This window comes from Myotis brandtii, unplaced genomic scaffold (assembly GCF_000412655.1).
Source record: "Myotis brandtii unplaced genomic scaffold, ASM41265v1 scaffold191, whole genome shotgun sequence".
Lineage (NCBI taxonomy): Eukaryota > Metazoa > Chordata > Mammalia > Chiroptera > Vespertilionidae > Myotis > Myotis brandtii.
The window spans coordinates 3592046-3610450 of record NW_005357115.1 but is presented as its reverse complement, the minus strand read 5'-3'; the positions used below and the strand labels follow the sequence as shown (position 1 = coordinate 3610450).

The 18405-nt window shown below is 38.2% G+C and overlaps 1 protein-coding gene across 5 annotated transcripts in view; it reads right to left on the bottom strand.

Annotated features, from left to right (window-relative positions):
• MTA3 (metastasis associated 1 family, member 3) overlaps positions 1 to 18012 on the bottom strand; it is a 121506-nt gene extending 103494 nt beyond the window's left edge. For all 5 annotated transcript variants that reach the window (XR_001361820.1, XR_001361821.1, XM_014538452.1 and 2 more), the window contains exons 1-3: positions 17952 to 18012; positions 17486 to 17553; positions 9438 to 9531 (exon numbers count right to left, since the gene is read on the bottom strand). Coding sequence is in view for 3 of the 5 variants with exons in the window: in XM_014538452.1 (XP_014393938.1) it covers positions 9438 to 9531; positions 17486 to 17553; positions 17952 to 18009 (220 nt within the window). In the remaining 2 variants the exon portion in view is untranslated. The remainder of the gene's footprint in view (positions 1 to 9437; positions 9532 to 17485; positions 17554 to 17951) is intronic.
• Between the last annotated feature and the right edge of the window lie 393 nt (positions 18013 to 18405).

The window sequence follows — 18405 nt, the reverse complement described above, 5'->3', positions numbered from 1 at the left end:
ACAGGGGGCAGTTGAGGGTGATCAGGCTGGCAGGGGGACATTTGGGGGCAAGTAGGCTGGCAGCGGGGGGAAGTTGGGGGCAAGCAGGCTGGCAGGCAGGTGAGTGGTTAGGAGCCAGCAGTCCCAGATTGTGAGAGGGATGTCCGACTGCCAGTTTAGGCCCGATCCCTGTAAACCGGCGGTAGGACATCCTTCCAGGGGTCCCAGATTGGAGAGGGTGCAGGCCGGGCTGAGGGACACTCCCGCCCCCCCTGCACAAATTTTTGTGCACCGAGCCACTAGTGTTATTTATAATAGCCAAGCAATGGAAGCAACCCAAGTGCCCATGAGTAGATGAGTAGATAAAACAGCTGTGATATATTTACACAATGGAGTACTACTCAACCATAAAAAAGGAAATCTTACCCTTTGCATGGATGGACCGAGAGTATTATGCTAAATGAAATAAGCCAGTCAGAGAAACACAAGTACTGTATGATTTCACTTATATGTGGAATCCAATAAATAAAATAACAAACAAATTAGAAACAGACTCATAGATACAGAGACCAGACTGACAGCTGTCAGAGGGAAGGGGGGGTTGGGGGGGCTGGTATAAAAAGGTAAACGGATTTTTAAAAAAACCCAAAAAACTCATAGACACAAAAACAATAGTATGGTGATTACCAGAAGGAAAGGGGGTTGCGAGGAGGTAGACTTGACTTGGGCTAGTGAACACACAATACTATATGAAGACGTATTATAGAATTATACATCTGAAATCTATATAATTTTATTAACCAAAGTCACCCCAATAAATTCAATTTAAATAATAATAGATATGTCTAAAAAAATTTAATGAAAAACAAACAAAAAAAGAAGTTATCATTTTCTGTGCATCTCATGATTAACTAGATACTTTACTTATGTACTTCCTACAATAACCCTCAAGATAGAGAGGGTAATAAGGTAGAAAGTGTTAGCAAGCCCTTGTGAACATGAAGAAACCAAGGATCAGCAAGGTTAATCTATCTGCCCAAGGCCACAGGGCAGACAGAACCAGCATTAATACCCAGGTTTGGCTCCAAAACCTGTTTTTCCACAATGCCAAATTGGACAAACAGAGAATGGAGTCTATTCATATTTAACTTCTCCAAATATATTTTAAAGAGGTAAATAAACAAAATTCAGAAAACATCAAAGGACAGAATATTAGTCCATCTAGGTAACCTTGGGTCAAGGACTCAGCTATAAAATACAGAGGATTTAAACAGACTTTTTTTTAATTTATATATATATATTTTTTTTATTGATTTTTTTTTACAGAGAAGAAGGGAGAGGGATAGAGAGTTAGAAACATTGATGAGAGAGAAACATCAACCAGCTGCCTCCTGCACACCCCCCACTGGGGATGTGCCCGCAACCAAGGTACATGCCCTTGACCGGAATCGAACCTGGGACCCTTCAGTCCGCAGGCCAATGCTCTATCCACTGAGCCAAACCTGGTTAGGACTAAACAGACTTTTTATAAGGTCCTTCCAGACCTTTCTAAATAAAGGCAATACATAAAGGTAAATGCACTAGTGGAAATAAAAATAGCAGGAAGAAGCTACAGAACTCTATTTATACTGCACTTCAATTAAAAGATTTTTTTTAAAGAAATCAGCTGGAGGATAGTGGGGTGCAGGTAGAAAAGGACATAGAGGGGATAAATGGTGATGGAAAGCCCAGCCAGTGTGACTCAGTGGTTGAGCGTCGACCTATGAGCCAGGAAGTGGTGGTTTGATTCCGTCAGGGCACATGCCCAGGTTGCAGACTCAATTCCCAGTGGGGGGTGTGTAGGAGGCAGCTGATCAATGATTCTCTCTCATCATTGATGTTTCTCTCTCCCTCTCTCCCTTCCTCTCTGAAATCAATAAAAATATATTTAAAAAATTAAAAATTTTAAAAATGGAGATGGAAAAAAATAAAGTATTTAAAAAAAAAGAGAGATAACCTCTGGAAAACTTTAGATAGGTACTCTGACTACAAAAATTATTTTCATTCAACTAGTCAAACATAAAACATCAGTCTAGCCCAGTGATGGCGAACCCTTTGAGCTCGGCGTGTCAGCATTTTAAAAAACCCTAACTTAACTCTGGTCTCTCTCCTCTGGCTTTTCTGTGTGGGCTGATTTTGGCTTCTCATACACCAGTGATGGCAAACCTTTTGAGCTCAGCGTGTCAGCATTTTAAAAAACCCTAACTTAACTCTGGTGCCGTGTCACATATAGAAATTTTTTGATATTTGCAACCATAGTAAAACAAAGACTTATATTTTTTATATTTATTTTATATATTTAAAGGTTCGCCATCACTGGTCTAGCCCTAACCGGTTTGGCTCAGTGGATAGAGTGTCGGCCTGTGGACTAAAGGGTCCCAGGTTCGATTCTGGTCAAGGGCATGTACCTTGGTTGCGGGCACATTCCCAGTAGGGAGTGTGCAAGAGGCAGCTGATCGATGTTTCTCTCTCATCGATGTTTCCAACTCTCTATCCCTCTCCCTTCCTCTCTGTAAAAAATCCATAAAGTATATTTTTTTTAAAAAACCAAAAATATCAGTCTAAAACTTTCCAACCCACAAATAAAACTAATAAAAGCCCTTTAAAGAAGCTATCTAATTATTGAAATGCCTCATTTAATAATCAGTAAACAATGTGACATCAATTTTAAAGTAATAATATAGTACTTGCTTTGTTTAAAAAGATAATAGCACTCATTAACACTCCAAGTAACAGATTAATAAGAAAATGTGTATCATAAAACATAATTAACTTGTCAAATAATAAACCTTTTTATATTTACAGTAGATAATAATCTGGTTAATGAGACACAAACTTGCCATAACTGTTAATTACAAAATGTCATTCACAAAAATAAAAACATTATAAAATAGCAAGAGAAAAGTGTCCTTATAAATGAATGTTTATTTCTTTGAATGGTGTTGACAGAGAGTAGTTTTTTGTACCAACTGCAATCAACTGGTAGTAACTGCCTGGAAAGGACGGAGAAGGGTCTCCAGGGGCAGAGTTAGGGCTCAGTGTCTCAGATTAGCCAGGTGTGTCCCTGGATTCAGAAAAGGAGCATGTCAGGCTTAGATCTATGTACCTATATACTTTAAAGACTGAGACACAGAATTATGGGCTATGTTCTAATAATGCCAAACTTCCTAAGAAAAATACAACGGACATCTAGAAATCGGGTATGTTTAACTTAATCCCTGCTAATAAAATCTGTGGTCAAAGTACAAAAATTAGAAATAAGAAAAAGTTCTTTATTTTCCCTTCTCTCTCTAGTATTCCTCTTGGAAGTAATAACATTTCAACAAATGGGCTAAATAAATCTCAGAATAGATAAGATGCTGATCACATAAGTAAGTTGGAGTATTATATCAAAGAATTCTCCCAGTAAGTCCCATAAAGTTCTAAGAAATTAAAGAATGAGACCAAGTTAACAGAAGTCACAAACTTTTGTTACTAGGAATTCCATAAAGAGAACAGAGGACAGGGGGAAAACATAGAAACAGAAATCTTAGAAGAAAACATCCCTGAGCTGAAAACTAATTAAAGGTCCTCCCTCACACTAACGTATTCACCAAAAATGCATAGAATGATTACTGAAACAAATCCAACAAGTAAACATGTTAGGATAATTTCAGAATGCCAATTCTAAAAGAGAAAAACTTCCAGAGAACAAAAATGTGTTACTTACAAAAGAATAAGAATGAGACTAACATCAGACTTCTGAATTCCAGAAGACAATGATAGAACATCTTCAAAATTCTGAGACAAACTCGCAGTGCAGTATGATGGTAAAATAAACACATTTTTAAGACATGTAAAGATTTAATAAGTTCACCACCCACAGGTGCTTTCTGAAAAAATAATTTAGATGAGAACATATTTCAGCAAGGCAAAACATAAATGTTATTAAAAATAAAGATGACTTGGATACAAGAAACAGTGGAGAGGCAACAAACAAGTAAAACTATAAATCTTAAAGAGTAGCTACGTAATGAACATATATGTAAAAGCACTTAGAACAGTGTCTGGTGCTATGTGTTGTTATTATTAAGTCATTACTGTTATTTAGTAAAAATCTAGAACTAAACACTGCATAGTTTCAACAAGGGAAGGAAGAGAGCAAGGAAGGAAGAAAATGTGACCTACATTTATTTCCTTACTACTGGCTCAGTGCACGGATTCATGCACATTGAAAGGAAATTAATTAGAAGAAATATTTTAATATCGCTATCCACCCTTTCTCTACAATAGAAGTGTCAGAGATGAAAGAAAATTAGTAAAATGTATATGAAAAGTATATAAATTAATAAGTATACAATAACATGATAAAACAACAAAGACATGATATAAAACAACAAAAACATGATATAAAAACATTGATAAAAACAATGACTGATAAATTGATTAAACTTATTCTAATATCTCCCTGTACACCACAATAAGAGTAAAAACACTTTCAGAGTGCTTGACTAATTTCCTTTGTGATGAAGTATTTACAACTTTAATGTCACACACTCTTCAAACTCGAAAAAAAGCAACATATAACTGACCATATCTGAAAACAGGTTCAGGTAGGAATATTCCTACTCTGTCTAGAGCAGGGGTCCTCAAACTACGGCCCGCGGGCCACATGCAAATACAAATATTGTATTTGTTCCCGTTTTGTTTTTTTACTTCAAAATAAGATATGTGCAGTGTGCATAGGAATTTGTTCAGTTTTTTTTTAAACTATAGTCCGGCCCTCCAATGGTCTGAGGGACAGTGAACTGGCCCCCCGTTTAAAAAGTTTGAGGACCCCTGGTCTAGAGTTTGTCCTTGTGATTTATTAATAGTCATCGCAAATGCTGGCATCACAGGAAACTGTCTTCGAATTAATTTAAATGGGAGGCCAATGTCAGACGGGGATAGTTGTGCCAATAGTTGGTCTTCAGACATATTATGTCGACTACGACACTGCTTTCTTTCAGCTTCAGAATGTCAACAAAAACAACCAAATTCATGCTTGACAATGACAGATCAAAACACACGTGTGCGATTGGCGCCAGTGAGAGCTTTATATATATCGCGCATGCGTAAGTCAAAGTTTATTTTTAGATTGCCAGTGTGCATCATATGTACCGGAGGGACAGACGGTCGGTTACTTAGCCTTTTATATATATAGAAGATGTTAAGGGGAGAGGAAAAAATATAAGTTTAAACATGTCTGTTTAAATGTAAGGATATTTGCTTTTCTTTATTCCCTACTGAGTTAACTAAAGATTTTCTCCCTACAAATTAATTTAGCCAAAGTTAAAACTCAATATAAAATAGGTAAAGAATATAAATAGTTCACAGAAAAAAATATATAAATGAATTTTATAAGAAAGCCACATTTTCATAAGAAACATACAAATAAAACTATATCAACGTATCATGTCCCACCTATTAAATTAGTAAAGACCAAAAACATGATAGTAAACTATATTGGTTAGGGTGGGAGAGAATAAGCACTCATTCATTACTGGTAGGTATAAACTGTACCCTGTCTGAGGCCGGCAATTTTGCAATATCTATCAAAATTACAACGCACTACATTTTGGCCCCACAACTACAATTTTAGGAATCTATGCTAAATATAAATGCTGTACTCATACCTGTGTCTACATGGTAAGTACTCTGAAGAACTGCTTGAGCACAAAAGATAAAAAACAGAACCCTCCACCAGTACAGAGTGGTTAAATTACTACAGTACATAAACTGTGGACTATCATGCAGCCATTAAAAAGTACTGATATGAAAGAATCTCCAAGATAAGGAAAAAAGACCCAGGAAAAGTGGTACAGTGTATCTGAAGTCTTTAAAAGAACCTGAACCCCTCTGAGGACACATGAAGACATTCCAAGGGGCACACAGAAACACAGGTTTAAGGAGGTCAATTTTTAGACCATCTTCCACATGCACTAGTTCCTACTGATCTTCCCTGAGAATTAGCACAGGCTCAAGGCATCAGGCTGATTGATCCTTCTATTCTCATCCCACTGCCCCTCTCTCACCCACCTCTCAACCACCCATATCTTAGAGTGGAGCACAACTCAAGGGAGTAGAAACCTGCAGGGCACCACACAGGGATCACCAGTGACAAAATCAAAGCTTCTTTAACCAAGATATCAGAAACTCACACAAAGCGTTTTGCATCTTATACATATTTCAGTTACAGAGAAGTGTGGTGTTAGAACTGAGGCATTTTGCCCAGTGTTAGAATGTTATAAATTCAAAAATATTTGACTATGACATCAGATATCTACCTACCGATCAATCAATAGGGAGATATATGAACAATTTCACTTAAAGACTTCACTGTTTCCAAACAGTGAATGGTGGTCAAAAATAAATGCATAGCTCCCGAAAAAAAAAGTCCCAAGAAAACAAAAAAACAAAGAGCATCTGTAAGAAAACAACAGAAGGCCTTAGTCCATCACAGTGAGGCTTTGAGCATTATCCAGGAGACTATCTTAGAATTCAGAAGATGGTTGCCTTGGAAATGCATAATACTCATTTAATAAAATTGGCAAAAGGAATCAGACTTTCTGACAAAAAATCAGTGTGATTTAGCTGCCTACTTAGTCAATAAGGACTAGGTTTGCCATTAAGGTTTACTGGTGGTCATTTTCTACAAACGAATAAATAAAATCTACAGTTCCAATAATCTGATGAAAATATAAATACTTTATATATTAGTATTAATTTACATATCATATATTTAAATACATTTTAAGGACATACATAATATAAGATTTGAACATTTTATCAGACATGAATTTAAAATATAAAGGTATACTACTGAACATTACTTCAACTTTTCCAAACCTTTCTAAGTATATTGGTTTAAATAAGGTCCCTATGATGGTTAATTCTGTTGAATTGGCTAGGTAGGCTATTCAAACTCTAATCTAGGTGTTGCTGTGAAAATATTTTGTAGATGCAATTAACATCAGCTGGCTTTAAGTAAACGGTATTATCTTTAGTAATCTGGGTGGGATTCATCCAATCAGTTGAAAGGCCTCACCATCAGATTTCAGACTTGCCTGGCCAACCCCCACAATCTTAGTCTATTACGTGCACTAAATCCCTTTACATCCTATCCTATATAATAAAAGCCTAATATGCAAATTGACCGAACAGCAGAGCGACCAGTGGAGCAACCAGTTGCTATGTCGTGCACTGAACACCAGGGGGCATATGCTCAATGCAGGAGCTGCCCCCAGACCGCAGGCCCCAGGCCAGCCAAGGCAGGTGCCAGCGGGGGCCCCCGATTGCCCTGCCAATAGCCCCACAGAGGGAGGCAACCAGTGGCAACTGCGGGGGCGGGGCCGGTGAGCAGGAGACGCCAGGCCGGTCAAGGCAGGTGCCAGTGGGGGTCCCCCGATCACCCTGCCGGTTGGTCCACAGATCGGCCTTGATCACTGGCCAGGCCTACGGACCCTACCTGTGCATGAATTTCATGCACCAGGCCGCTAGTATTTATATAAACCAGTTGGTGATCCTGTGGATGCATAGGAAAGTATACGTATATATAAGAAAGACATATATCTTTTTCTGGTAGAACCATAGGTAATACAATCCCTATGTGTGAAAGTAAAAAGTATAATTAACAGTCATTTGTTAGGTCTTGCTAAAGCCTTTTTATTGTGCGTCTCAGAAAATGAAACCATGAATGACTCTAATGACTGGTTAACAAACCTCTTCCAAGCTTGATGGTTTCAAATTCTCTGCTCTCAGCAAAACTGAAGGAGGTTCTAATTGAATTGTCAGCTGCTAACTCATTTCAAAAATCACTTTTGATGAAAAACTGCTACATCATTTTTTCACATACAACTCAGAAGAACAAACAATGAGATAATTTGTAAGCTCTGAGATCAGGGATTTCTGCTGCTCTGTTCACTGCTCACCACCAGAACATACAAGAGTGTCCAGAACACACCAGGAGCTCAAAATATACCTGATAAATCAATAAATGAGCAAAACTCCACCATTCTCATCTACTTACTGAAATTAAAAAGTTTGTCAGAACTTACATCTATAAACACAAAGATCAGGAATGGAATCAATGCCAAATCCTGCCTCATTCTAGCAATGAGTTATAGTATTGCAAGGACGCATTATTTTGGATGAGAGTAAGCTCCATCCATCTCGTTAAGAGATGATTTCCAGTAAAAATGTATTTTTATGTTGAGTAATTATCAAACATTTTATAATATTTGTACTATAATTATAATAAGTCCAAAAGAAAGCAAGACTGAGCCTTATGGACACAGGAAATATAAACAGGTTTTACATTTTAATTTATACATTCATTTTTGTTACTGAGAATGACATGATGAAACCCATCAAACATAAAACTACATCAGGCTAAAATTCTGTGGAGAAAAAAAATGGAAAGGAGCTCAAGGAAAAAAAGGGATCACATAAGATTTCAAACTGTTAAAACAGAGCTTGTTCATACATTTTTTTAACCTATGACGGTGGGCAAATGGTTGCAAAATTTCTTTTTTAACAGAATCAACAATTTTTAAATGTCAGTATTTACAACACACTAGAAATATTTCTGCAACTATTTAAATTCTGAAGAAAAATTTTTTATGTCAACCTTAAAATGTATAGCGGAGTACATTCTCTCTCATCATTGATGTTTCTACCTCTCTTCCTCTCCCCCTCTCCCTTTCTCTCTGAAATTAATAAAATATAAAGAAAGAAAGAAAATAGAGAATCATTGATCGGCTGCCCCCTACATGCCCCACCCTGGGGATCAAGCCCACAACCCGAGCATGTGCCCTGACCAGATATCGAATCATGACCTCCTGGTTCACAGGTCAACACTCAACCACTGAACTGTGCTGGCCAGGCAAAAATATATTTTTTTAAAAAAGAAGTGCTCAGAGTTGTTACCTATAGGAATGAGTATCTAAACATCACTTTGTATTTTTTCCTAGCAATTTTTAATACATGCCTAATAAACATAATATTCAGAATTTTTAAAAATGTAAATATTAACCAGCTATTTAGGGGGCAGGGGGAAGTCCTCCAAGAAAATATCAGTGAAGTATAAATTTCCTCCTATTTGTACACTCAAACCACCATCAAAAATGAGAGATGGCAAAACACTGCCCTGATTGTCTGCTGAAGCCTACTTGCAAAGACTTCTATTTCAACATCTTGACTAATTAGAAACATATGATGCAACCTAAAAAAATATACTAAAACCAAGCACCACCCAAAAAAATTACTCCCATCTAAACTAAGAGGAAGACAAATTAGAAAGCAAAAACCTACAGGTAACAAAAAAGGTTTTTTCCTCGCATCATGGATAATGAAAGACTTAAAACATTTTTTTATTAATCCAAGAAAAAAAAACAACTTACTAGCATGCTTATCTGCAAGCATTATAAGCGTGTTGGAAATATCTCGTCGTCTATAGAAGCATACTACTTTTGCTTCCACGTTGCCAGTTGCAGTCTAAGAAATAAGAAAAACAAAAGTCATCTGTACTGAGTATTAGATTCAAGTAGTTTATAAAACAAAACTAGATACAGCACAATTATAAGATCACTCTCATTTACACTGTGCCAACCACTACTGCAGAATAATCAGAGAGCTAAAACACTCAAATAAGGATGAGCAACATTTGTTCCGTTCCAAGTAGAACTAATATGTCAAACATAAAATAACTTTCTGGCATCAATTAAACTAAAGTAATCAGACCGTTTTAACAAATAAAGCCAGACACAGTTAAATCTGATTAGCCTTAGGAAACTAATCCCAAAAACATCAAAAGCCACAATAGGATTTATTTAAGACAGTTAAACATATCTCCTCTAAAACTACTCCCAGAAGCACAGGCTAAGAGTAGAATCACCCAGCCTTCTCCTGCACATCCCCACAATGGACTGATGAGGAAGCTCTGTAGGTACAGGACAGCCATCATGCAGAATGGGCCAGATGACTTAGAAAAGCATTCTCCAGCCTAAGGGAGTCTATGAACCCATAATAGTCAATAATCTTAGTAGTACTTACTTTACCTTCCCACAGGAAAGTATTAAAAACCTTGAGTTATGAACACTGAAGCTCTTATTTCTTTCTGACTACAGTCTAGAATACAATCAATATTCAGTTAAGTTGTAATTTACTGCAGCTGGGGCCCAGGCTCCAACACTCCTATTCTTTATGAATTCTGAGAGCTTTCAAGAAGGTCAATCATTCATTACAAAGTTCCTTGTAAAAACATATAGAGAACAATAAAAAGCTACTGTGATTTCCAATTTCAAACACGTTTAAAAACAAATTTTCAGAATTTCTCTGGGCGTACAGATATATTCAAACATAAAGAAATAAGAATATATATATGCTGCGGTAAATTTGTCAATTTTATGAAGTTCAGCAGCAGTTTTAGAGTGAAAAATAGTCTTAGAGAAATACTGCCCCTTAAAATTGAAATCATATTAAGTCCTAACCGAAGTGTTTCTATATTTCACAATATTGTGATCGAATATATCCTCCAGCAATAATGATCCAGCAATCTGCTAAAAGAGCAAGCCAATATTCCCACGTAAATAAAATCTATCAATGACTTCACTTATAAGCTCTTTATCATTTTTGTCTCCTTGACCTAAAAGTATATTAAAAACCCAAAACAAGAGTTTCAAGGAATAGTTTTTCTGCCTCACCAGTGAGTTCCTTCCATAGGAATACTCTATGAAGCTAATTAAATTCTTATTTAAACATGCTTGGGATGGAGAGGCATAGTTCAAAATAAATATTCTCTTCTGGACTATGTACACACTTGGCTATTAGGTAGTTTAAGACTACAGTATTTCTCTACAATACACACACATACACACCCTCAAGCATCCCTCTAAAGCTGAGCTTCCAAAATGTGGTCCAAGACTCAGTCCACACTGTATGTACTATGTAATAAAATGAGTACAGGATTGAGAGTATGTATATTATAGCATTTGAGAGTTAATTTTATAGCTATTGAATCTAACAATAAAAAATGGGACCTTGTATTTTTTTTAAACATATTTTATTGATTTTTTACAGAGAGGAAGGGAGAGGATTAGAGTTAGAAACATCGATGAAAGAGAAACATCGATCAGCTGCCTCCTGCACACCCCCCACTGGGGATGTGCCCACAACCAAGGTACATGCCCTTGACCGGAACCAAACCTGGGACCCTTCAGTCCGCAGGCTGACGCTCTATCCACCGAGCCAAACCAGTCAGGGCAGGACCTTGTATTTTTATAAGCCTATTTCAAATTTAACTTTTCTGCCTTTTTAATATTACAAAAGCAATCTGAGATAGTGAAAACTCTTTACCACAAATAGCTCGAAAAACACTGCTCTGTGACCTAGGTTAAATAAAGCCTGGAGACATATATATATATATTCTTTGGTTATTCACCAAAATTTTTTAACTTTATTGATTGTTGAGAGAGAGGAAGGGGAAAAGGAGAAGGGAGAGGGGAAAGAGACAGATAGACAGATATATATATATATACACACATAGAGAGAGAGAGAGAGAGAGAGAGAGAGAGAGGAATATCAATTTGTTGTTCCACTTATTTAACGCATTCATTGGTTGATTCTTGTATGTGCCCTGACCAGGGATTGAACCTGTAACCTCAGAGTATTGGGGACGATGCTCTAATGGGGATGATGCTCTAACTAGTTGAGCTACCAGGCCAGGGCTCACCAAAATTTTTTGAGTCCTTCCTATGTGCCCAAGCACTGAGCTAAGCACTGCAGATACATGGTGCCTGCCCTCACTAAGCCTCCACTCCAGCAAGGATGCCTGGTCACATGTCATCTCTTCTCCAAATCTTCCAAAACCCAGTTATCTTGTCCCTCACCTGATTAGACACCTCCACTGGTTCCCCACAACTAACATAAAGGTAAAACATCCCTGACAATATTCCCAGCACAATTTTCCTTTACTTCTTCCTCTCCCCTCCAGACTCCACTTCTCACTCATGGAGACAGGAAGTACTAGTCCAACCTGTTGGGGAAAGGACAGAAAAAGTTTCATGGAGGAAATGAGGTGGAGAATACCTTAGCATGCTAGAAAAGAAGGAAAGGAGTCCCAACAGCTGAAGCCTGGAGGACTGAACTGTCAAAGAAAAAGAAAAAGGCCTAGAGCGGCGGTTCTCAACCTGTGGGTCGAGACCCCTTTGGGGGTCAAACAACCCTTTCACAGGGGTCGCCTAAGACCATCGGAAAACACATATATAATTACATATTGTTTTTGTGATTAATCACTATGCTTTAATTATGCTCAATTTGTAACAATGAAAATACATCCTGCATATCAGATATTTACATTACGATTCGTAAGAGTAGCAAAACTACAGTTATGAAATAGCAACGAAAATAATTTTATGGTTGGGGGTCACCACAACATGAGGAACTATATTAAAGGGTCGCGGCATTAGGAAGGTTGAGAACCACTGGCCTAGAGCAAAAACCCACAGGTGGGGAAAGTGGGGACATGTATAAAGAACCGATAATGTACATCAATTTCTTTTCTGGGGGTTTTTTTGTTGTTGTTTGTTTGTTTTTAATCCTCAAGGATATTTTCCCATTGATTTTTAGAGAGAGTGACGAGAGAAGGAAAGACAGAGAGAAATATTGAGGTGAGAGAAACATCAATTGGTTGCCTCCTGCAGGAGTCCCCGACCAGGGCCCAGACCAGGGCCCAGCGGGGAGGAGCCTGCAACCAAGGTACATGCCCTTGACCGGAATCAAACCCAGGACCTTTCAATCCGCAGGCCGATGCTCTCCTATCCACTGAGCCAAAGTGGCTAGGGCTCTTTTCTGGGTTCTTTTTTCCATTTAGGTTGCAGCATCTTAAACTCTCTATTCTGTCAAACATGTTTACTAAGTATCCCCTAGCTAGCGATAGGAGGCTTTCTTAAGCTCTAAAATAATTTCAGTCAACCTCATACTCATGTTTGTTTCTATATCATACTTATAAAGTACTTTTTTTAATTAAAAAAACACTTTCCAGCCCTAGCTGGTTTGGCTCAGTGGATAGAGCATAGGCCTGTAGACCAAAGGGTCCCAGGTTCGATTCTAGTCAAGGGCACATGCCCAGGGTTGCAGCTCGATCCCCAGTGGGGGGCTTGCAGGAGGCAGCCAATCAATGATTCTCTCTCATCATTGATGTTTCTATCTCTCTCTCCCTCTCTCTTCCTCTCTGAAATCAATAAAAATATATTTTTAAAAAAACACACTTTCCATTTCAGAAAATCCATGATATAACCAAAGTAAAGAACAAATGGAAAGTGACTTTCCTTTCCCAATTTCTGTGCTTAGTCCCAAAGGATCCCAAATGACAGGATGGGTATTAACCCGCATTCCATAAAAGGGGCTTTGAGAGTATCTTCTGAAATTATGTGCAAATGTAGATGGGGGGGGTGGGGGGTCATCAGATGCTTAAAGACATATGACTCCCCTCCCCCCACCAAAAAATTTTAAGACCCTAAACATTCAAATGAATCTCAGAGCAAGTTTGAAGATTAATAAAATGTGCAGAATGTGAAGATACATAAATTATACAATATAATAACAAAAAAAACCAATAGTAAATAACACGTTAATTTATCCACAAGCAAAAGTCTCTGTGACTACATCCTCATTATTAGGTGCAGAAAGATTTCTTCCAACATGTATGTAGACTCAATCTTTAGAAGCAAGACCAACACCCAACCTAGGTAGTGACTAAATAAAATTTACCAAAAAGTTTTCTTCTATTTTAACCTTATATTCTTCCTCCAAAAAATCATCTTCACTATATCTGGGTACAAATTAGGAGAGAAGAAAAGAGGGAACATATGATAACCAATGTTGAACTATGCTCATCAAATGATACGTATTTAGTTTTGCACATAAAAGTTCCCAAAACTTTTCCAGAAAAATTGAGACTAAAATATATTACTATAATTAAAAAACAAACAAAAAAACCTGTAGTCCAGCTTTCAACCTAAGCAAGTAACATTTTAAATAGGATCTTTTTTAAAAACCAGGAACCAGCATATAAAAGTGCATTTTCTATTACAATGGTGATTGACAGTTTATCCTAGGAATTTGACTTTTTAAAAATTCTATTTAAAAGATAAAATAGTTTGCCGAAACCGGTTTGGCTCAGTGGATAGAGCGTCGGCCTGCGGACTGAAAGGTCCCAGGTTCGATTCCGGTCAAGGGCATGTACCTTGGTTGTGGGGCACATCCCCAGTAGGGGGTGTGCAGGAGGCAGCTGATGGATGTTTCTCTCTCATCGATGTTTCTAACTCTCTATCTCTCTCCCTTCCTCTCTGTAAAAAATCAATAAAATATATTTTAAAAAAAAAAGATAAAATAGTTAATAAAATAGGTTAATGTCTCTTCTTCTTCGGGCTTATCAATTATATATCAAGTGTTCTTAAAATCATTATTTGGATTGTCCAATCATGTTAACTTTTCCCCACTTTTTTTTTTAATATATTTTATTGATTTTTTACAGAAAGGAAGGGAGAGGGATAGAGAGTTAGAAACATCGATGAGAGAGAAACATCGATCAGCTGCCTCCTGCATGCCCCCTACTGGGAATGTGCCCGCAACCAAGGTACATGCCCTTGACCAGAATCGAACCCAGGACCCTTCAGTCCGCAGGCCGACGCTCTATCCACTGAGCCAAACCGGTTAAGGCAACTTTTCCCCACTTTGCAAACTTGACCTCTGAATAGGCAAGGCCTTTCTGGAACACTCTGTGGCCTCTCTCTCACAGTTGCCTCTTTCTCATCCTCTAGGCCTCAACTTCAATGTCCTTAATATCCTTCTTTCTCTGTCCAAAGGAAGTGACCTCTATTATTCCTTACGCAAGGCTTATTTCCCTCTTAGAAATTAACAGTTTATCACTATTTTTTTTTCAATATATTTGTATTGATTTCGGAGAGGACGGGAGAGGGAGAGAGATGATGAGAGAATCATTGATTGGCTGCCTCCTGGATTGGGTCCACAACCCAGGCATGTGCCCTGACCAGGAATCGAACCATGACCTCCTGGTTCATAAGTCAATGCTCGACCTCTACGCCACACTGGCTGGGCTATCAGTATTTTCTTTATGCCTGTTAACATCTTTTCATGTATCTCCCTCATCTCCTTCATGAGAACACAGACTTTACGTAAGCAGGGACCGTGTCCATACTGTTCAATATTGTATCTGAGCCTAGCATAGCCCCTAGTACATAATAGGTGCTCAAGAAATATTTGTTTAATGAATTATTTAAAGTGAGATATCTTTACCCTTCACCCATTCCTCTTGGTGTGGATCCCATTACAACAAATTAAAAAAATAAAAATATCTTTTTCACACCCCTTCAGAAATAAAGGCCCTACATATATATTTAGTACTTAACTAACCAATCTCAGTTCCTGTTTACCAACACTCCATCCAATCAAACTGCCATTCTTGACATTAAAGATAATCCCATTCCTCAATTCTGTCATCCCCAGCTCCCAAAATACAATTATTATATTAATGAATCTTTGCTGAAAGCAGAGAGGCAGGGAGAAGGTGAGGACTGTGGGGGCCAGGTGGGGTACTTTTGAAATGCACGGTAATATAAAGGAGTGCAAAATGATCTATGTTCAAGCTCGATGTATAACCCAGTCATTTAACCACTGTGTGCCTCATGACCACAATTCATAACGCATCTACCTTAAAGGTTTAAGGTTACCATTGTGAGGTTCAACAGAGGTAACAAATGTGAATCCCCAGATTATATGCTTCCAGACAATCACGCTCTGATTTTTATAAATTTAGCAAAGCTGCAATTTCCTTCATGTGGGATTATTTGGCTGATGTCTGTCGCCACTTTTTTATTTTTGTTCATCCCTGAATTCCTAAAAGTGCCTATCTAAAAGTGCCTGGCAAGTAGCAGGTTCTCAGAGATATCTGTAAAACAAATAAATCGAAATACTTTGTAAACAGTAAAACTATGTACATTATTAATAGCAGACATTTGAGAAATCCATTAATTCAACAAATATTTATTAATGTCATAACCATGGGCCAGCCACTATTCTAAGACACTTGGGATGCACTAGTGAACAGAGAAAATCATTACACACACTGAGCTTACATTCTAGTTTGGGGAAACAGCAATGAAAATAGAACAATAATTACATATATTAAAAGGTGATAAAAGATATAGAAACAAGAGCAAAGTACAAGAGAATGGTAACTAAACTGTCACGTGTGAGAAGCAGTGAAATAGCCTTCATTGTCTACCATGCTTGGAGCCAAATGAGGGAGGTGCAGAGCAGCAAGAGTGGAGGTTCCCACTCACAGACTGCTCCAGTCCTGAAGCCATTGTCGTCATTTGGCGGTGGTCACAAACACTACAGAAGCTTTAAAAATGCAAAGGCCCGCCCTAACCAGTTTGGTTCAGTGGGTAGAGCGTCGGCCTGCGGACTCAAGGGTCCCAGGTTCAATTCTGGTCAAGGGCATGTTCCTTGTTTGCGGGCACATTCCCAGTAGCGGGTGTGCAAGAGGCAGCTGATCGATGTTTCTCTCTCATGGATGTTTCTAAATCTCTATCCCTCTCCCTTCCTCTCTGTAAAAAATCAATAAAATATATATATTTTTTTAAAATGCAAGGCCGCTGCTATAATTCCAGAAGCAAACCAAGATCTCAAGGATTGTAAGACAGGCGTGTCCCTGATCAGACCTGGCTTCCTGAGATTCAGAACTGGACCAGTCTCCAGATGATATTTTGGGGTAAAGTTATCAACTAGAAAGCCCCAAGCATTTTAACACAATGCCTTCTCATAAGCTACACAAATAACCCTCAAAGAGGTGTGGAGGAAACCAGAGCATCATTAGAAATCTATGGTTCCTGCAGTTGATGGCCATGTTTTCATGTGCCTCCTTTGTAAACGCTCATCTACTACAGTCACAATGCTTCTGATGTCCTTGGACACCTGTGATCAGAGAAAGTTTTATTTACTTGGACCTAAGCTACACAGCCACTTTATATTATACTAGTTAACCTAGGGCAGAATTTTACAAGTTCCCTTCAACATTATCTTTGCTAGCTTCCTCCTTCTAAAGCTGGAAGAGGAAAAAATTAACTCCCTAAAAATTATGACTCTAACTATAAAAAGGGACTGAATTACAGGAATGACCTTCTCTGAGAAACTTTAAGCAATTTGAAGAAATCTGCAGATGTTAAATATTCAATAACATTTAATATCAGAGGTAATTATAAAAAGGCAAAGAATATTCAGAATCCTGCATAATTCTCTAATCTGAAGTCTCTAATTCCAGAAAGTCTGAGACAAAGTAAAATCACCTCTTATGCTCTTTACCCAATTATCTTCAATAGAAACAATTATTTTTTAATATTAGAATCAAGAACACGCAAGTGTATACCTTGTTGAGTTCTTCTATCCTCCTGATTAGGTACGGGTTGCTGGAGGAATTCTCAAAGTAGACATAATCTGTAATTAAAGAAAGTAAAGAGCTTAATCTTTTCAAGAGAAAGTTCACATCTGTGAATCTGTGACTGCATATTAGGCGATTCACATTCAAAAATGAAGCATGTAATTCATTCCCTGGTAAAAGCAACTTTCGTGATGCAACCTTAATATATTCTCTCCTGTGCCTACTATTCACAGACCCTCATTTTCCTGGCATTTTCATTTCAATTCATGTTTTATGGAGTTCTCCTAGACTCCTGTTCCACACGTGTCATTTCTTTAATAACAAAGACACCTCTTGTCATCACTGAGTCGTCAGGGCTGACTCAACATGTGTCTTTCATACTGTAACTGCTTCCACATCTTTCCCCTCCAATCCACTGTGCCCTGGAGGAGGCTTCTCACATAAAACTATTGACCTAAGACAAACTCAGAGCATCTTGAACGGCTTGGCAGCTCAAAGTGCATTGCAATCATCAACTTGGAAGAAAAAAAAAAATCAGGTGAGCGGAGCAGGTAAGAGGAAACACACTGACAAACTTTCCCACAGTTCTATCTAGATAGGAAGATGCGGGGAAGATTCGGGGAAGGGGGCAGGAGGGGGGAATGTCTGAGACGGCATCACTCTTTTTTTAATATCTTTTACCCTATGTATTCCAGATCCACTTAGGATCTTGATATTTATTTTTTTAAAAATTGCTGCAGGTTCCCAACAAAAAGGATAAGGAAATTGTTCAAGCGTGGCTTTGGCCCTGGAAACTTCCCACTGCGCGTTTGCAGGATGCGAGGGGCCGGGTGCGCGGGGAAGGTGCATCTCAGCAGCTCTTTCCTGCAAAGTGGCCGCGCTCGCAGCCGTTCCCAGGCACGGCCACC